Below are 21,069 nucleotides of genomic sequence, written 5' to 3' on the forward strand. Positions count from 1 at the left end.
TTCCCCATTTCCCCACTTTCCCATTTCCCCACTTTCCCATTTCCCCAGTTTCCCATTTCCCCACTTTCCCATTTCCCCACTTTCCCATTTCCCCACTTTCCCACTTTCCCACTTTCCCACTTTCCCCACTTTCCCATTTCCCCACTTTCCCATTTCCCCACTTTCCCATTTCCCCACTTTCCCATTTCCCCACTTTCCCATTTCCCCACTTTCCCCATTTCCCCACTTTCCCATTAGCGGCGACCGGGAGCGCTAGACTCACTACACATGCGCTAGCTCCGAGTGCGCTGGCTCCGGGTGCGCTGGCTCCGAGTGCGCTGGCTCCGAGTGCGCTGGCTCCGAGTGCGCTAACGCCGAGTGCGCTGGCTCCGAGTGCGCTGGCTCCGAGTGCGCTAACGCCGAGTGCGCTAACGCCGAGTGCGCTGGCTCCGAGTGCGCTGGCTCCGAGTGCGCTGGCTCCGGGTGCGCTTGCTTTGGTCGCGCGTGCTCTTGGTGAGCGTCCCGTTTCCCCGCTTTCCCGTTTCCCTGCTTTCCCGTTTCCCTGCTTTCCCGTTTCCCTGCTTTCCCGTTTCCCCGTTTCCCGTTTCCCCGTTTCCCGTTTCCCCGTTTCCCGTTTTCCCCCGCTTTCCCGCATCCCCGCATACCCGCTTTCCCGTTTCCCCGCTTTCCCGTTTTCCCCCGCTTTCCCGTTTCCCCGCTTTCCCGTTTCCCCGCTTTCCCGTTTCCCCGCTTTCCCTTCCCCGCGCTCCTAAATTTTCACGACGATCGGTTCAGCCGTTTTCGAGTCTATAGGTGACACCAGACAGACAGACAGACAAACATACGTTTTTATATATATAGATGTGAAGAAATCACGAAAATTCTGGAGAACTCTGGAAACTCCCGCCGAACGATTTCCGGTCAGGGACCCGGTACTCGATTTCCAAGGGGAAAAGAGCTCACCCTCATCATACGGGCACGACGACCCCCTCATCGCTTTTCTACAACTCCCGAGAACCCACCCCAAAATTCTTGCGGTGATCGGTTCAGGCGTTTTTGAATTTTGCGAATTTCGGATTTTTCAATTTTTTTCCGAGTTTTCGGATTTTCGTGGGTGGAGCACTCAAATAATTTTTTTAAGGTAGAAGGATTCATTGCATCGAAGAACTGACCCCCCTATAACCACCGCTGGATCGCCCAGAACACGCTCCTAAATTTTCACGACGATCGGTTCAGCCGTTTTCGAGTCTATAGGTGACACCAGACAAACAAACAGACAGACATACGTTTTTATATATAGAAGATGTGGAAAGCGGGAGGAAGGTACGGGAGACCCCAATCTGATTTCTACTCAAAGAAAGAAAACCCGGGGGCTGGGAATAATAGTCTGACCCGCGGTGAAGCGCAGAAACACCGGAGCGATGACAAAGAGATGAAGACCTTTAGCGGGAGGCTCATCTACATGTATGTGTTCGGAATTCGTGAGCTTACCCTCAAAGGCGCGTTCTTGGATGAACAAATGAGTCTTTGTACTCCCTCTGTGAACTTGTGAGGGGTTTCTTCGTTCGCATTTGAAGGTTTCTTCTTGCCGAGACGCATGACCTTCTGTTTTTTCTCTTTATTCGAGTAGCTCAAAGTCAACAGATGAGATGGAGGGAGTCGTCGAACCTTGAATATAAAATAGATAATGACGATCAGACAGAGACTCCAAGCTCAACTCTCGGAATATTATCCTGAATCCGAGCCAAACTCGGACCTGTACTCCGGCGTCCCTCACCTGAAGGTGTCGGAATGTGCCTTTCAAGGTGCACTTGTTCGACTCCTTGTTGCTGACAGTCCAGAAGTCGATCTGGAGCTCCATGGGCTCGAAATGAGGCTCGGGTCTGGCCAACGGAGCGCCGTCCCGATCCTTGAGACCCTGTTGTTGCTGTTGTGCCGGGGAGTTGGGGGGCGTAACTTTGTCGTTCGCCGCTCCGGGAGGCGAGCTGTCTTCCACCCCTTCGATCCGAACTTCGGTCACGAACGGAACGAATGCCTGTGAGGAAATCGAATTCAATTCGCGTTCTGATCAGACGCTAGATCTACTGATCGCCCTTTGCTGGATTAGTTAACTCAGCCGGTCATCGCCAGACAACTTTGCTCTCATCTGTGCGGCGAAACATTCTGCTCCGTCTCGATGTACTGAATAATTTATTGAGCGCTATTTTTGCGGCGCTCCAGATATAAGCTCCGACCGAGCACTCCTCGTTCGTCATCAATTCAGGAGCTCTCATCTGACCCTTCAGAATGAATACTTTGTGAGGTAGCCACTCAGAGGTCGTGGATATGCGAATATTAGACACAGCAATTCAGGCGTCTCGCTCGACCGACCGACTCGAGTCGAGGCGATAGGCCGGTCGACCGAGTTAACGAGCGCCTGACCAAGCTGCGAGTCATCGTTCAGATCGGTGCGACGACATAAGGGAAGTGATGGGAAAACAGCGCGTTTAGAGCGTTACTTTTTTTCGCCGCATCAGATCCTCACACGCCAACGTAGGACTCGCTTCCTGTCCCGTTTATGATGCCCCGAACGCCTCATGCATGCATGCATACGCAACTGTGACTTGACCGACCGGGACAATAACGAATGGGAGAATGACTGCTAGGGCCTGACCAACTGAGAATCGTTCCGTACCTGAGTCGAGTCCTGTTTGCAGAGGGTGAGCATTACTTCCGCTATGGGCAGCTGGATGACAGAAGTGATAGTATTGTTGACGTATTTGGCGATCCTCTGCTGGATTTCGTTTTCGTGCGATGATGTTAAAGCATCAAACCATGACTGCTCCGCGAACGGATAACTCGAGTCCACCGACGATATATAACTGTGGAGAAGAATCAGCTTAGGAATCTTGATTTTTCAGCCCTCAGATCGGCGACTACCGCGCTTAAAAGGCTCCCCGCGCTACGTGGGATTTTCTTGCGCTTTCCGAGATCTGCGCAGATCGGCTCATGTCAGAAGAGCACACACGAGGCGTATTGGGTGAGAACGATGAGGACCATGGGAGAGGAAATGAAGCATAATAGAGACGGATGGATCAACATCCTAGAAGAGCTCTCCAATCGCTGAAGGGGATCCGAAGGTACTCGACCATCAATCTCGGACCGCTCCCCGACACAAATCGCTGACTGATTGACTGAGTAATATAAGCCTCTATAAATGAAACTTGTCGCGGGGCTGCGAAGGAGGCAAAGCCCGCTCCTCGATGGACAGGACTTTTTTCCCGGAGCGTCTGTTCGTTCAATTCAATGTTCGAATTCAGAAGACGGAGGGTTCCTCTCTGAAGCGTGACGTTCGCCTCGAGACTACGTGCGAGTGACGGTGTGGGAGACTGATACACGTAAGTCTCATCGCTCCCAACGAGGAAAACGTACGAATTTCCGGGGAACGCTGGGTGGGGAGCTCCTGATTCCCGTACTGGATATAGGCATACGCGTGGATCGGCCCAACTCGTTTAGTTTGGAGCTTATCAATTTTTCTCCCGCTATTTCCGTTTCACTCACCGCGCGATGGTGCCCTCGTGTGGGTTGAGAGGTATGAGGAAAAAGCGGAAATACGTCATCCACTCCGGAGTTTTAAGCGAGAACTGCTCAACGTACGCCCGAAGAAAATGGTTGACGAAGCTATCGCTGCCCATGAGGACGACCTTGATTGAGGTCGGGTTCCTCGAGTTTGTGTTGCAAAAGTTCTGAACTCTTTGCAGCAGCGCGCTGAGAGCAGCTTTTAGCTCTGCGCCCGTAGAGACGCACGACAGCGTTTTGACGGAAGATTTCAGTGATGTCGAGACGATCTGAGAGTGTCTCTCCGTCGAGTGGACCAGATAACAGCTCGTAGGAAGTCCCGGTTCGTCCTGGAAGAGCTTCTTATCGTCGGGAGTCGAATCGCAAGCCGATTCGTCGGATTCACTCGCGGAAACTCTCGTGGGAGGAATAAAGTTTGTCGGCGACTTCGAGATGCCTGAAAGTAAACAACATGAGAGCCTTTAATTGCCAGCCTTCCAACTTGTCCTCGCGAATGTCAACATTCGCCGTCGAGTCTCGAGATGGAACGAGGAATGGGAGAAGCGCTCCGAGCGATTCCGAATTACTACGACCCTTCTGGATTACTCGACTCTCGAAAGCGTTTCCCTCGATAAGACCCAGGGCGGGTCCATCGTCGAGTTATGGAATCCTAATCGAATCGGATTCGCAGAACAGCTGAAGCATAAATTCATTCTCCGGCACGCTAGGTACGACAGACTCGACACAGGAAACCATTCCTCAGATCCGCCATTGATATCTCAATGGTACGTTTCCGCTCGGAACATTCGACCTCTCTCGCAATGACTCTGCAACGCATCGCATCGAGGTCGGGGCTCTCTGAATCAGAACAACCTACAGAGGGCCGCGAGTCTTGCAACTTTCAGCGTCACACGGACGCCCCCCATTCGGTGGGAGCGCGGTCGGCCGGAGAACCTCGGCGTTCTCTCGATGCCAGGAGTCCAACACCGACATCAACGACAATAAAATCGGGGACTCGCCTGCACGCTAAAAATATCTCTCAACGGGCTGAAAACAAGTTCGCTCTCCGCCTTCATCTATCGTCGCTGCTGCGGCCGCTCCTGGCGCTGCGCAGAAGCACGGGAACGCCTAAAGATCCCAAGTTCCAACGATGTTAACTGGATTGGGCCTTATACAACCGTAATGAGCTCGGACATTGGGAGCCTCCAAGCACGCCAATTGGTTTAAAGCTCCATCCTCATTGTCGTACTCGCCGACTCTGTTGGAGATGGCAGCGGTCGTCGACGTCGTCGAGGACGGCGGACGCTTTTTCCGTCGACCTTCGCGAGCTCTACGTCGGATCACTCGGGGGAACGAGGCGCGGTGGAAGAGAGAATTGAAAACGAGAGGAATCTCCACGAAAGGCCTCCGGCAAGTCAATGTGGCCTTCCCATTAGCATTCGCAGGTGACCACGAGTCTACGCGCGGCTTTTTTCAGAATTTTATATTCAGGATGGAAGATCCGCGAGATACGTAGTTCGAGCGCAGGAGGCTTCCACAGGAGTCCGTGACAATTGCGCTCAGGATTTTTTCGAGAGAAGTAGCCCCGCGACGACAGGCGTCCGGTCGCGAATTAACTTCTGAATGGAAAACTAGCCACCATTGAGAGCGGAACAATTCCGATCCGTGGTAGCGACCACGAGGAAAAAATAATATAGGGAATAGGGAGCGTCGCTCGAACGTGGCGGAAGCCCAGACTAGGCGGTCACGCAATCAAACTCCGTAGCCGTAGCTCGCACCCGAACTCTCATTCGCCCGCTTACGCTCTCGTTCATTAGCGATTCCGTGGACGATGAAATTGTGGAATCACAAATCATGTATCGAGCTCTCGGAGTGGCGCAGCCATTGCGGTTCGTCGCGAAACTCATGGGAGCCCTGAATAGTAAATCCGACCGTGTTCTCACAGTCGATTAGGAGAACTCCACAGCACATTTGGGAACACTCGATTGAGAACTCGCGCACAACGCGAATCCGGTAGGATCATCCGATTCGGAAGTTCGTATCACCGTTCCCTTAGGTCGTATCCAACCTTGAAGAAGAAATCAGAGCGAAGACAGTCTTGTCGGACCTGACAATTCGGAATGTTGTCCATTGCCGCCTTTGCAGTCCCTTCAAGTGTGTCTCTTATTATCGACCCCTCCGGTCGAATCGCAGAGATGGAAGCGGGCGGGGCATAGAGTTGATGGAGCGGGAAGGGATCCTTAGATTCAAGCCGTGATTAGGATATTCGGAGCCATTCCCGAGCGACGTCTAAGAGCACGCTCCCTCCCTCCAAGCTCCAACAAGCCGATCGAGCTCTCCGCGCGATCAATTAGGCTCGGTGACGTCAAGAAATGGATTCCAGACGTCAAAGCTTCAGGATACGCTCTACCGGCGAGGGGTTCAGACTCCTGTCTCTAGCCTGCCGAGGAGCCAAACAGTCGGCCATCAGAAAAACCTCCGTGAAATTCCAGTGTTCCACCGCAAAAAAGTTTCCCCCCCGCCGCGCGGTGCGCTCGAGCTGGTCCTCGTGAGTTGCTTCCAACTCGAAGTCCGAACGAAAAAATCAGACCGAGACCTAATTTGGTCGCCTGCCAATCGGGCAGCGTCTGTTTCAGAGGAACCGATGCATCTTCGCCTGCGTTCTCGTTCAGTTCTTCTCTCATTTCGCTGATATCCCTCTCGGTAAGCTACAAGCACGCTGCCAGAGTTCGGCAAAAACTGGCAAGGTCTGGCCCAATCACGAGACTGTGCCACCGCCGGACAGCGTCTCCGTGAAAGACATGAAACCATTGATCATATCATATACATAGATTATGGAGAACAAGAAGCTCTGAGAGAACGCGCACTGGAAGCGAAAACTCGACCAAAAAAAATCGCTGGTCAAAAAACTGAAGCCGGTCCGAGGTACGAACCAGGCCGAACAAAGTAGGCATCTGTGCATTCGCTGATGAAGGGAAATGGAACTCACCATCTGGGTTCGGTGGTACCAATGTCAAACTCGAGAAGAACGGTCGCAGAGAGGGCTTCGGTGTTGACGTTATTGAGAGATCGTCGTTTTCCTCGGGTCCAGCAGACAGGTCAGACAAGTTGGACAGTTCATCGAACAGGAGATCTTCCAACCGGCGCCTGTCCTCGGCAGCGACGTCGCAAGCCGATTGTTCGCCATCTGACGCTTCCGCATCATCTGCCACTCGGAACTTTTTCAACAAGGCGATAAACTTCTGTTTGATATTCCGTTGGTTGGCACCTCCTCCAGTGGGTTGTTCCTCGGCGTTTGGCGATAGAATCGTCTTCAACGAGCCTGAAATTATACGGAAATTCTCAAATCCCCGCTCAAAAGCCGACTGGCAGAAATGACTTCTCAAATCTATAGCACTGAAAAGATCGCGGGGAAAAGCATCCGAGCGAATATTGTTGATTTGAGAACATCACAAGGCCACACCGGTATCGGAGCTGTGAATAAACTTCAGAAAGATCTTTCGATCGGACTATTCCACGGAGGGTCAGGGATTTTACGCGATTCCCGAAATTGTTCGCAGAAATTGTCCCCCGGATGCACACCGAATCGATGAGACTGAAGAACGGGAGTGAACCAGAACAGGACGGGATTCCGCGATGTAACGTAAACATCAGGACTATGAATCGGATTCGACTGTGCAGGTCTCACAAGAATGAGTCCAACTTCGAGAGCGAGGGGGTTCAACAACAATAAATTCCAGTTGAATGAATTCTGAAAAGCCTCTGGAGACGCTCTCGCTTTGCTAGTGATGCAGCCGTTCCAGGACAAGTCCTCGAGCTAAAACGGAGGCCCTAGATAGTTGGAAGCTTTGTTCGCTCGTTCCATAATATGCATCTTCACTTTTCACCGAGCGCTTACCTACATGATATCGCTCGCAGCATCCGCCCACTGGGTTAGTGAGCGGGCTGTACGGCTTTGGTCGAGGGCCATGTGCAATCGAGGGGACCCTAATTCCTCTAAATCCCAAACTAGCTAGGGACTACCGCGCCGTACGGTGAACACTCACCTCGTCTGTTGTTCTTTCGGAGACTTCTCCGGCGTCTGCTCTCCTCGACATCCGAAACTTCACTGCTATCCTCTGAATCATCATCAGAGAATCTCTCCGTAATGGTCATGTTCTTGCCGCTTTCCTCGACAGGCTGAGTACTCAGACTTCCCATCGTGAGCACCGCGATTGGGGTTCGCTTCTCTTTGTCCGGATTATCGTTCGATTCGTACAGGTGTAGCTCCTTGTCGACTGGACCTTGGAGGACCTGTGAAGTTGACAGGGACAATGTTCAGCGAGGCATACATCGGCTGTGCACGGACGTTACGGAAACGAGCCAACAAATCTGAATGAGTACATGTTTTCGCTTCGGAATTACGCTCGCTTGGCTCTGGCGCACAGCGCGATTCTACATTCGGATCAGTCGACGCAAATCCAGAGTTCGTCGCGCGCCAACCTGCAGAGGTGACCGGACCCATGCCCGGGCACCTCTCTCCTCTCCCGGACTCGCTTGCGATAGAATTCATCGAGGCCGACGTAAACCCCGTGGGCTGGTCCAGTGGGTGGATGAGTGTTTAAGTTGTTCGTTCGTTTCTTAGTTATTCGCTCAGGTCGTCCGCACCACAGCCCGAGATCCGGGGCGGCACGCAGTCTCGGTGTAGACACGCGATGTCTTTCCAGACAGAGTTCCGTAGCATACGCTCGTCACGCTGCGCTGTCTGTACGCTCAATGTATGCACTTCGTTCATGCAAACGAAGCTGGCCCAGACAGAGATGGAAAGCTCCGTCTGAACCCGTTTGGATCTAGTCGTGTAATCCATCGTTCTCCCGTCAAGCTCGGAGCTGCTTCCGCATCGCCGGCTGATTGAATTTTGTCTGAATCAATTCTCGCTGATAATGTTCCATAATTAGGACCTCAGTAGGTCAGCCTCGAAGGAACTCTCTTTTCGTCCCGTGACCTTACGAGGCCGATAATGAGGTCTCACGCTGACGAATATCAGCGCGTTCTGCGCCCGCAGGTGACTCGAGACGGCAAGGGAGCGATTCTTCCAACGAGCGACGGTTTTGAGAATAAACTTCTGGAGTAGGAAGTCGAAATGACAATGAATAGATCGTCATCGTCCGCCAGACGCCGAAACGGCAGCCGAACGATGTGACTTTTTACGGAAATAATGAACCAGTGGACAGGTCAGCCGGCTTCTTCCGTGGCTGACGATTCGTGCGAGACATAAACGACTCGCGAGTAGGCAATCCCATACCCTCGGACAAGATGCGGGAGACTTGGAAACTGAAATGAGATCCTGTCCGAAACCACTGCGAATTTAATGACGGCGCGATCCGAATCCTCGTACCGGGTTGAAGATAGGGCGTCGACCATCGAGTTTTGCCTCGGGGAAGGGGTCTCTACGGAGGTTCTCCGGCGCCGGTGGATTATTCGCGCCGTGTCTTCGGGGCCGATTGCGGAAACGTGGCCCGAGAGCTCTGTGCCGTGTCTCGATCGGCCCAAGTCTCTCGGAAAACTCACGATCTGCCTCCCTGGAGTGACGCTGGGTTGGCGGAGAACATCGCCGAGATCTCCGCGTCGCGCTGCTTTGTCCAATCTAGCCAACGATGTCGACCAGCGGTGCGAAGACAGCGGCAAGAAAAAAACAATTCGATCGAGAGCTCGAATCTCCAGCCAGGGGCTAGGCGAAAGGAAGCTTCTCCACTGAATTCACTTGTTCGCGAGAGATAAAAAAAATGCGGGGGGTGTCGCTCTGAAGCTAATTTATGCTCGTTCCAACAAGCGCTGAGCTATCTCGATGAATAATCTCGATTCTCAAACACGCATTTCTCCCCTACCTCTGTCCCCAGCTCCTCGCCTGCACCGCCGAAATTCATTTTCCGTTTTTGAGCATGGAAGTTCTTCGCTGTAGCCGCATCCATGCCGTCCCCACCCTTTTCCTCCTCCTTCTTTTCTTACTAGCATAATTCATTTTTTTAAGCGGATTAGTGTTTTCCATCTTCAATAATATTCTCCGCCACCAAACTGAAGACCGGGACATGAGAATCTGGGACATATAATCGAACATGAGCTGAGGACATCAGACGCCTCGATGACTATAAGCACGAAATCACGGGTGATGACTGATTTGGCGAGCCCATGGAATATTTTTCCGCTGAATTTCCCGGACAGAGTTACCTGACGAATCTCCTGCTAGATGAGACTATCAGACTTTCAGTTTACGCAAATTCGGCGAGCTTCCGATATCGACAAGTAGGTATGCGTAGGCGGCTGGAGCATTGAAAACACGTTGGGAAACATGTTTGTTCTCAGAGCTGAAGCCACAGCGAATTTTCAGAAGCCGAACTCGGAATAAGATTTAAGCTGCGGCGTAGCCAACTCGGATGTGAGGCTGTTCAACATCAACAGAAGGACGGAACTTTGTCCGCCCCGGCGAAAACTCAAAAATGTAAACGAGACGAAAACAAGCGCTGGCGGCGGCTGCGTGTCATTGTCACTCCGGTAGCCTTTGTTGTCGGCCGAGTGCAACTTACCTCGCACATGTTGAGAGAGTTTTGGGCCAAGGTTTTATAGCCGAGCATCGTCCGATTTTTGTATTTTTTCTTCCGTTGAATCATGACGACCAGCTGGTTTCCGCCCCGTTTGATAAAATGCGGATACTGCAGCGAGAACTGTAGGTCGAGCTCGCAGTCGAAAACCTAGAAAGCAAGTCGAGGGAAAACTATTAGCACAGCGACAGAATTCGTTCGCGAAAAAAAGCGATCTCGGGGACCGGCGAAGAGACCGTAACTCCGTAGTTTCCGTAGTTAGAACTCCAGACCGACCCGATTCGGCATCAATCCGGAATCTCCCGGGTCTCAATGACCCTCTGACTTCAAATCGTCCCCGAGTTCGCAAGGATGAAATATTGCAGGATCGCAAGCGTAGACGCGACAAGGCAAGGAAACAAATAGCCGGTTTGGGATCGTTAGAGTCTGTCTAATGATGCAATTTAGCTCGTCGCGCAATGACCTTCGGCTCAAGGTTGGAAGTGCCAGGTTTGCGTTCAGAACACCACACTAACCCGGCCCGACTTGACGTGCTTCGTGAACCGTCGTCGTTCTTCGAGTGAGCGAGCTTGGCGCTAAGAGTCTATGTACCTACGTATGTTAGCCGGTGTTCAAGATGAAGTACCGCGGGCCAAGGCGATCGGTGACAGCTTCATTTTTGGCTCTTAGCCTAACATGCTTCAAAACATCTCAACCGGAATTCGAATCACGAATGAGGCCAATACAGGGCTGAACTCCCCAGTCGGGTGATTGCTGGGGAGAATCAACGATTAAATCTCATTCAGCGCCCGCCTGAGAGATCATAAGTGGCCTGAACGTATCGCGGAGAGGTCTCCAAGTCAATGATCTCGAGTTCACCGCATCTGTGCGACTGGCGACCTTCAAGATATGCTGCACGAGTCTTTACCCGTGATCTGGCACGTTCGCTGCGTCGCAAAATTATTTTGCTGGATATTGGAAGCTCCCGTAGCGAGATATGATCCGTCCCTGGTCGTCCCAGGCTAGACCCACCTTAATTGGGGCAAGATAGATCGATCTCAGCTCTCGATCCTCGCCACGCCGTGCCGATCGAAAATAATTCTTAGCAGTAGCTTTTTTTCGAATTTGCTTCCGCTTTACTCATTCGTATGTTGTCCGGAACTCTGAACATGAGAGATCGAAATGATCATCGATTTCAAGGGGGGGAAGTGTGACAACTCGGGTCGCCGTCAACAATGCCTTGCTTGGTCGGATGGATCACGTCGCGGAGGCATGTCCAAAGCTAACGAGACTCTTCGTGGCAGAAACTTGGGGTACGGGACAATATCAGGGATCATTGTGATAATGGAAGTCAGCTTGAAATTCCAAGCGATACGCCGGCGCTTAAGAGGCACATCAAGCGGAACTGATCCCATGTTCATGAAACTTGTCGGTCCAGTTGTGCTGTGCATCCTGGAACGACTTCTATATCGAGTCGTCACTCGAGCGATCAGCACGCTCGGCTCTTGTTCGGAAACGAGTCTGAAAATCCGCGAATTGATCTGCTCTCAGCATCTGTGCCATCTATCATTCCGGGGCGAGCAGAGAGTTTGGGTCGAATCAGTGTTATGCGTCTGCTTCGATCGAGATTATCAGGTTACCAAAATCGAAGCAGAACTCGGGACAGAAAAAATAAAATTGCTGCGATCAGGATAGGGTCGAACAGAGGACATGAGCGACATGAATTCCGCGGACGAGCAATGAGAGATTCGAAACACATGTCGGAGCGAGGGGCAGCCGAGATTTTGCCACCGATTCCCCGGGGGATCATCACTGGGATGGCGGCACCGGCGCGGGGTTCACATCATGGGTTGAATTATAAGAATCGGTTTCCAAAGAATACAGACTATGGCAACCTGGCGAGTGAATCGATGCACAACTTTTGACCGAATCCTCAGTACTGAATACAGGACTGGCGAAGAGCCGAGCTCGCGGCAGGATTCCCTCATTCGGGTGTAGGGCTCGCGACCGCGAAGACGATGCTTCCCGTGAAAAAAAAATTGAATCACAAAAGCGGATCGCTCGCGCCAAAAGGGTGTTGCCTACCGTGTCGCCCAGCCGACGCACGCTGATGACTCACTCAGTAAGCCTTTTTGACAAGTCTGAGACGCATTCGCGAACGCATCCAACTTGATAAATTCATCAACCAAGGTCACTGCGGAATAGAAAAGCCGAAGAACGCCATTCGGAAGAAGAATCTCGTTTCCGCACGGATTCGGGAAGTTTCTGAAGCATTTCTCAGCGGGTGTGCCGTGCATCGATATCTATGAATATGTTTCGAGATTATATCGCCTGGGGAAAACCGAAAGAGAAACAAGAATTCCCGCAGCTCGACTGAGCTGCGTCGGACGAGCACGTACGTACCTTGTGAGGGTCTTCGGGATAGTTTGCTGGCAAGTACGGAATGTCAGAGGAGCGTGTGGGAGCCCTTTTCGACGACTGCATCTTCACGGCGATTGTGAACGAGGAAACATCACCCTCCAGAGGCCGATACAGACGAACCCGAGTCAGACTCAAGTTGCATAGCCTGCAGAGAGAGGACAATTCACTTTGAGAGCTAGTCGGAACTTGGATTCTCCTTTCTCCGAGTCTCGTCCGCTGTCCGTCGCATGCTGAGCCAGGTAGAAGAGACTCTCGGATCATCGACATTGAACGAAAGGGAGATGATTACACTAGGCGTTTATTTTCGGTAGAGATAGAGGGGAGGGAAAAGATGCGGGATTTTTTCCTCAAAAATTGAGCTCTGGGATTGCTCATTGTTCGAGGAGCCGCCAGAGAACGGTGGAGGAATCAGACGCTGCGGGAGCGTCACCGAGCGATGAAGGTCACGGAATTTCTGTGATTTGGTAAGTTTCCCCAGCTGACTACTTTCGACGTTTTTCGACTGCTTTCGACATCCCGCATTGGACTCTGATCACATTAGGACATGGCTAAATACATGGAGATATTCCGTCGGGTTTGTGGTGATCAGACGTTTGCGGTCCTAATGAAATACTCAGACCGAGGATTATCGTTTCCAGCTTGACGCATAAGCGAATCTGAGCGGCTCGCCTTCCTGCCTCGAATGCATGTATGTTATTCTGGAGGTAAGGTATGCGGATCGATGAGCGTGAGGCGTGAGAAACGTACCCGAAACACAGGACACAACTTCACTCACAACGAGGCCGCACGGGATCGAATTCCTCCATATGGGACGGAAAATTGGAATAGAAACTGAATGGTGTTCCATCGCAGCAGAGGCGTACATTATTGTTTTGCAAAAAGAAAGGACGAAGAAAGCTACCAAATGGCTTCATATGGAGATTCCGATGGGATTCGCGGTACTAGAACCATAATGCGATCGATCTGATGGAAAGTTTGGCTGAAGAAACATAAGCAGAACTCGAAAGAAAATGGTACAGCCGACCATGAAACGAATATTGTCGTGTTTCCGTCACGATTTCGTTCTTCGATCCACGCCAACGCCTCGAACGCGGAGTCGTCTCGGGGGAAGACAGCAGGTGCATATTTTTTTTCGTGGCCAACAATCAGCGCTCGTTTCCTCGCTGCGTGAGGGTTGTGATAGGGCGAGCGGATCGGAAAAGACTCAGGGGAGAGGAAAACGTATCCAAACACTCCGAACAATGAATTTCGCCGAGCAAATGTCAGCCAGTCAAACTTCCGACCCGCCTACCGGTCGCCTGTGTGGCCAGCGGCTTCATGAACATTGTGTTGTCAATCCATCGTGTTCTCTCTCTAGAGCAAAGTGAGCCGAATGTCGCTCAATCCCTCGTTTCCAGCGATGTCTGGATGTGAGTCGGATCCATTCAAAGGGCTTCCGACAAATTGCCCCGAACAAGCACCACACCGTGGGGCTGAGAACAAAACGCGAGGACATCGCTAGGATCGACCGATGTCCTGTGGACAAAATCTGATTACGAATCTATTGAGAAGTAGAACAAATCAGCGAGGTTGCGACCGAATTCCAGGTTCGGGATTCCCGAGAGTAGAAGAGCGACGGGGCGCATTTTTCGATACAATGGTCGGATGCATACTCTTCAGTCCGATTTACTGCCTCTGATCTGTTTGTCTGTCTGAGGGAGGAGGAGAGTCCGAACGTAAGCCTCCAAAGAGGCCCATCAGTCAGTTAAGCGAGCGCTAGACGGTCAGCTGATCGGATCGATGACTCACTCAGACAGCAATACAGTCTCCTTGTCAATAATAAGAACACTCTTACTCATTCTTGCCGTCGGCAACAAGCAGCACGAGGAAATGGAGAACCTCTCACACGGTTCGTTTCAATATCGAAATCTCAAGAGTTCACAGACAGATTCATGGCTGGAAGAACTTGGATAATAGAAATGATGAGGGCGAGTCCTTCCGACAAGCAATTCAATGCTTGATTCAACCGCTGCAGTTCATTTTTCGGGAAAGAGGGTGGGCTCGGACCAGCCCGTTATCTGAATTCATCCAGCGACTTGCTGCAACCATCGCATCGGTTCTTTTTCCGTACTCGAACTTGAGAAACGAATTATTTCACGAAGAGAGACTTCACCGTATGTGTCTCTAGCTGCCTTCACAGATTTTCGGTCCTCGATTGCATCTGGGAGCCTTAAATCGTCAGCACTTTTCCCTGAAAGTCCTGGCTCGAGGAAATACCCCGCTCAGGATTATCGACCAGTACGGAACGAGTCGTCATCGCAGTGGCGAATTCGTGAATAATCCTCCATGGATGTCGGAGCCGATTAGACTTCTGTCGGTTTCCCTTCTCCTAGTACAGAAGTATCAAACATCGAGGGGAACCTCGGTGTCAGGATGGAATTCCCGGTAGCTGGCTTTGCTCAATAAAAATCCGCATGTCTTCGTTCGGACGAAGTTAGGCAAAACTACGTAAGCTCGCCGACAGAGAGCAGCTCAGAGAATCCCATCACTATGTAGGTATCTTCCAGTTCGAACTTTACCGTCAGATCGGATACGATTTTCTCCGCCTAGAATCATCATCATTGACAAGGCGTTCCCCATCTGCCCGTCTTCTTTCATCAGAAACCTCTCTCCTCGCACAGAAAGGACTCAGTTCACAGGCAGTTGAGTGATTTCGCTTTGGGGCATTTGGAAAGGGGAGTTCCTTATCTACACACAGAGGAGAGAGGGCATGCGCTCGCGGAGCGAACGATACCCTAGACTCGATGATCGATGATCGAGCACTGAGGGTAAATGGTCTCCCCAGTCCTCATACGTCATCGCTGCGAACCTACCGCAATTTCGAATTCGACGTCTCGAAACTGTGTAGAGTCTAAATATAATAATTCAACACGGATGGAATACCAAATGATCACGAATATCTGAATCTCAAGCTGCTTGCAACTTCTGGGAGGCCGCTAACGAAACGGGCTCGCCAGTGATCGACCAATTGATTCGTGATCTTTCAAGGCGTCGGCGTCACCGTGCGGACGCCCGACGTATACAGTGGAGCATCGGATGCTTCAATATCATGAGTTTCAAACATAGCCGAAGGATCACCAAATGAGGTTTCGAGTCGTTCGGGCAGCGAATCGTATGGTATCGCCCCGACGGGATACAGGTATCTCGGAAGGATTAACGCATCTCGATCAATGATCTGCGAGCGATAACCGAAGGTGGCAGTGATTTCGGTAACTGGGATCTCTCTTGGAGATTCAGAGACGGAAGTATCGCAAGATCGATGGCCTAGATGGATAAGGGAAGGGAATTCGAGCTCTAGGCGCCGCCGGGAGAAAGTGTCCAGGTAAGAAGATTCATCTGGATTCGGCGTGAAATTCATCCGGATCCATGCTTGTCTTCGAGCGCGAACAATAAGGCGGTCGATCGCCAGATTCCTCACTATCACTTCGCTCTCCAATCACTTTTCGGTGAAAGTCATCTCCTAATCTCCGCTGGTCATTCTAGATCATCTACGGCGGGATCCATTGCGTTTTTCAGTTCCCCTGCGTACCTATATATATTGATCCCTCACTTGGGACACTGGAACCGAGTATGAGAAATTCTCCGTCCAATGACTGACCCTGACAGGCTGTCTCCATCAGCCGGCGCGCATTTCTCGGGGGTGGATATTCTCCGGACATTTCGGCTCGTTCATTTACAATGAATATTTAGGGAGTCTCACCTCAGATCCATGGCAGAAAATATTCCCATGTCCGATCGTCGCCTAGCAGGTAAAAGCTTCCACCGAGCCGTCGAACGCTTCGGATCGGAGTCGATATTAGCCCAGTCGATTTGTGCTTCCCAGCGCTGCTCAACTTATTTCAGGCGCGCCAAACGATCGTGATCGCGTTTCTGGACTAAGTTTTTCGTTGCTTATTCCGAACATCGCCCAGATATGGAGCCATCGGGCCGTGTCTTCATTTCGAGCGGAGGCAGAAGAATTTATTTTCACTGTTGCAGCTGCAACGAGCTTTCTTCTGTTCGTTACGCGTCGGCATCGTTCTCTTGTTCGCTCGGTCGCTTGCTCGGTCGGTCGTGCGTCCGTTCGCTGGAGGCACGGTCTGTGAACGGCAGAACTTGGGCGCCCAACTAACGCCTAGAAAGCATCAGCCGGGCGTCAACGTTGCGTGGGCGTCGATCCGCAACAAAACGTAAGGAATCCACACGACCCAATGGCCAGGCGACGGATGAGGAGCCGAACTCGAGTGTCACTAGCGGGGAGACTCGCGGGCTATCACGCACACTGTCACACGAAACCTGAAGTCTACGGCACAGATTTTAAAGAGCTACCGAGCGTTGTCTGAGTGTGTAATGGTCGCGCGGCTTGGTTCCGGGCTGCCGTGGAAAGGGCCAAGGGGAAAGTGTCGCTCACCCGGAATGGGGAACAGACCACGCGCCGAACTAGCCGAGCAACAGTCGCGGCGGCCGCGGACTAATACTCAACGCTTTACTCCGTCGCGTATCAAACCGCCAGGGCCGCCTCTTGCCGATACGACTATTACTCTTCCTGCTGGAGGCGCCAGACCGCCCCCAAAGCCTCAGCGCAACAACTTGAACCGCCCTCGCCCATTTCCAGGAAAGAAAGCGTACACGTGTTTCTCAATGGAGCACAACTCTCTCTTCGAGCCCCCGTGCGCTCCATTGCTCGCGTCGGTGTTGGGAAAGAAAGTTTGGCCTCGCCCCCTCCCGACCCCACTCCCGCTGAACTCCGGGAAACAGAGACGCGGAGCGCTCAGCGTTCCCCTGGAATCCTAAAATTGATCCGCTTATTCCAGGGAGTAGGAAAACTCCTTCATGGAAAAAGGTCCCCTACCCAGAAAGTGCATCCCTCTACCAATCTGTGTGGGAACCAGCAGATGGATCCTGGTGGGACGGTACGGGAGCGGATTGAAGAGGAAAACCCGCTGGGAATCGGGACCGAAAGACGCTCACAGAACCGCGGCTCCTGGAAATGTGAACCAAAGGGGCATATCTCTGGAAGTGAACGAGCGACCGACGGAAAAAAAATAGACATGGAGGCAAGCTTGGAGACGGCCATCTGGATTTGTTTGAGCATCGTGACTTTTTCCCTAAGAGCGGAAGTATCATTTCTGTTCCGGGATGAGAGAGACTCCCCGGCTTAAGCCAACGAGCGGCAACAAGTCTCGCGAACGACCGAAAAAATACAATGGACCCCGGGGTCGTTCAAATGCCGTTGACGCGAACCGTTAGAAGTTTTTGGAATGACGGTATTGATGATGATCACGGATATGATGATGACAGATTCCTCTTCCCCAGAAACAGGTAGCGATGGGGCACGGAAAAATAGATGGTGATTCGGGAGCTTCTTATGGAGAAACGCCCCCGCCGTGAAAGCTGGGCTCTGCCTTGAAGCTGACGACGGCTCTGTCGCCTCCATTCGCTTCCGAACCCTTGGACACGCGCTGACGACATTCACTGGTGACGATCGATGGGGAAGGAGAGGGAAGGATTTCACCGAGGGAACCGAAGACCCTTGTCGCGCTCAGAACTCGGAGGAACTACGGCATGACAAAAATAAGACACTATCTTCAGTCCGGAAGTACTTCACGAGTCTTGCTCGATCGAGTCTCAGAGCCCAGGAATAAAGTCCTCTCCAGGAACGACGAACTTTCGGACTTCCGAAAAGTTCAGTTCCCGCTGAGCTCCGCTGAAGTTCTCAATGAGCGCAGCCCCAGGAAGTTCGGGCCGTACAAGTGGACCCGGCTAACTGATACGGTAGTTGTCCATGCTCTCCGTGACACAGGCTCGAGGTCTCGAAACTTCTTTGCACCCTAAAGAGCGGACTGCATCGGACGGAGGTTCAAAAAAAGCAACGCTCCCGAATTTTCGATCCGAAAGAGGTCAGAGGCGGGGGTGTACTCTCGCGGATTGCTTCGTATTCGCCCGACATCGACCACTGAAGCCCCTTCCGAGGGCGGTCAACACGAGCGACCGACCAGGAAGCGATGGAGCTGGAACGCGGTAAGCGTATGACTCGATCAGAAATCAATAAAATATGATCATAAATTCTGCTACGCATGTCAATCCAAGAATGGCGCTGCTTGCGAGAACGATAAACTTTCAAGGATGTACGATGGAAATAGATGCATGAGCAAACAATCCAATCCCGAAAATAGCTCAGCGCTGTCAATGAATATCCGAAATGGGAGACGATGCGAGCCAGAATCGTTCCTGATGACTGAACGAATGAGAGAAGGTAGCTCTCCGGCCATGAGGGGATCCGGAGAGAGTTTCACAGAGATCGTTCATTTTTGAGCGTGAATGTGTCAAAGATAAATTCATCCGACATGGACGTTCTCGGCGAAAGTATTGCATCACACTTCCGGAAGAATCGGTTTTCCATACTGGAATTCATCACTGTTCTGATAGCGCTCGCAACTAGGCGAGAGCTGCCTGTTCCTGAGACGCGTCCTCACGTTTGTCGCATCACCGGCCAGGGATTGAGCATATGTACGATCTCTAGGACCTGATTCTCGATGGCTCCGGGTAGTTCATCGGTCTCTGCCGAATGCAAACCGACGCCAATCCAAGCTGTCAGGGAGCATCGATGTCCGCTTTCCACCGGAGCTTGCAAGCGCTCGTCCGCGTCTTGGACTCTCCTTGGTGGGTGGGAATATGCTTCATCCATATATCTAGGAAGTATCCGGTATATAACGTATGAGATCGTTGAGTGTAAACTCGATGCTTTCGGACATCTCCAAAACGCTCACGGTACCAAAATCCCCTGCAGGAGAGACGGGGATGCTCGCGCGGAAGCTAACGCGTCATTGGTCCCTGCGCATTTGGAAGCGCGAGTTGGCATTACGATTTATCCCAATGACCAATAGTAAGGAGGCAAATTTTGCTGTCTCCATGCCCTAGGCTGAGGAAAAGCCGGACATCCGCCCTAACCTGCCCCGGACAGCTCGAGTAGGGGATGAGAGCGTGAGGTGCTGTCATCATGTCGAACACGTACTCACCCTCGGCGAATGATTAATTCGACACGTGATTCCGAATTCATGAATAAAAATTCGTACAACCTCTACTTGAGGGCAGTGAGCGAACGCTCGCCGATGCGCACTGTTTGGAGAAACGTGGGGAGCGTCAATGATTTCACAACGACCAGGTTTCGCGCTGGGTCCAACCTAAGAGGAGAGTCGGAGGGGATCTCTCTTCTTCGGAATGTTCCGGGATGGGAGAAAAAGTCTATGCACATGGAGTTCCACAGATACCATGTGATACCAAACACTCTCGGTAATCGCTCTGACTGATAGGATTGCTCCGAGAGACACTTCGCTCATTATTTGAGCACGGGGAATTACAATCGGCAGACTCTATCAATTATCTGCTCGTTCACGTGAACTCGAAAAGACATCTCCTCGGAGAAGAAAGCGATCAATCAGTCAGTCAGTCGAGAAGTGTGGGATTGACAGAACTTCGGACTGGCGATGGACCGGACAGAATAGCGGAGTTCGCGGACCATTTCCGTTCTCCCGCAGAGAGCGGGGCTCGTACTTCAGGGCCCGTCCCGCGGGTTCGGGAACCGCTGATCCGTGGATCAATTACACTGTTCAAGTTATTTCGATACTTAAAGTAAAATTTTGACGTTTACTGACCTGGGAATGCAGGATGGTGTTGTTCGATCAACCGAGTCGGCGAACAGTTTCATTGGCACTGGTCGGGCAACAGGCCCGCCTCGAACAACCCCTAGTGAGGTCATTGTGGTCGACGGTGTCGTAGCACTTCAACTCGAAGTCTCAGGACTCACCTCTTGCCACAAGACGGGCAAGACTTGGCTATTATGGTCTCTTCCTGGTGCTTCTCTATGCACCGACTTTTGATACAGCTACGAATGATGACGGTTACAGAGAGCACGGCTGCGGCGGCGACGACGAGGTCTTCACTTTGAGTCTTCAAGAGACCGATTAAGTCTCTAAGCGCCTTCGGAACAACAGCCGTCAGCCAGTCAGCTAGCCTGATAGCTGAGCGGAGAAATAGCGCACCAAACAAACGACAAGGCAGAGAGTGTCTCTGTCTGCCGTCGCTCGACTGACAGACCCAGACATGAGACTTTCCTGGAACGGAACCACGAAGGGACGGCGTCTCCAGAAAGGGCCGGAACGGTTTGGGATGAGCTCTCGTCTCTATGTAACGACGAGAAAAGCAAAGGACGGCAATCTAATGATTTATCCAGGAGTCCGATCGGGCATCAGCGGCTGCAGACGACTATTGGCCCATCACTGATGATGATGATGATCTCTGTTTGGCAGCAGCGAATCTTCTGGGGTAGGGAGCGTTCTCCTGAGCGAGCTACAGCGCGGCGCCTATTGGTCCCCTATGTTCAATGAGCCTGGCTCTTCACTAGTCTTCCCCCCCCTTCTCTACAGGGCCGCACTGTTGCACGTGCTTCCCCCTCCTCATAGTTGCGCATGGAGACGTCTTGAGCGAGGCCATCGTTCCGCGCAGGTCTGCTCCGATGCCTATCGCCGATGGAGCTTCGTCCCCCGAGATCTTGAAC

General features: G+C 51.9%; 1 protein-coding gene across 1 annotated transcript in view; it reads right to left on the minus strand.

Moving 5' to 3' along the window:
• The window catches only part of KrT95D (phosphofurin acidic cluster sorting protein KrT95D), a 22,514-nt gene extending 1,765 nt beyond the window's left edge, over positions 1–20,749 (minus strand). Inside the window, exons 1-9 of the mRNA XM_018639303.1 lie at positions 20,168–20,749; positions 12,477–12,639; positions 10,080–10,244; positions 7,563–7,809; positions 6,506–6,838; positions 3,520–3,973; positions 2,654–2,840; positions 1,757–2,014; positions 1,471–1,647 (exon numbers count right to left, since the gene is read on the minus strand). Coding sequence (XP_018494819.1) covers positions 1,471–1,647; positions 1,757–2,014; positions 2,654–2,840; positions 3,520–3,973; positions 6,506–6,838; positions 7,563–7,809; positions 10,080–10,244; positions 12,477–12,639; positions 20,168–20,271 — 2,088 coding nt within the window. The 5' untranslated portion in view covers positions 20,272–20,749. The remainder of the gene's footprint in view (positions 1–1,470; positions 1,648–1,756; positions 2,015–2,653; positions 2,841–3,519; positions 3,974–6,505; positions 6,839–7,562; positions 7,810–10,079; positions 10,245–12,476; positions 12,640–20,167) is intronic.
• Positions 20,750–21,069: the final 320 nt, after the last annotated feature.

The sequence above is a fragment of the Galendromus occidentalis genome, unplaced genomic scaffold (assembly GCF_000255335.2).
Source record: "Galendromus occidentalis unplaced genomic scaffold, Mocc_1.1 scf7180000077430, whole genome shotgun sequence".
Classification (NCBI taxonomy): domain Eukaryota; kingdom Metazoa; phylum Arthropoda; class Arachnida; order Mesostigmata; family Phytoseiidae; genus Galendromus; species Galendromus occidentalis.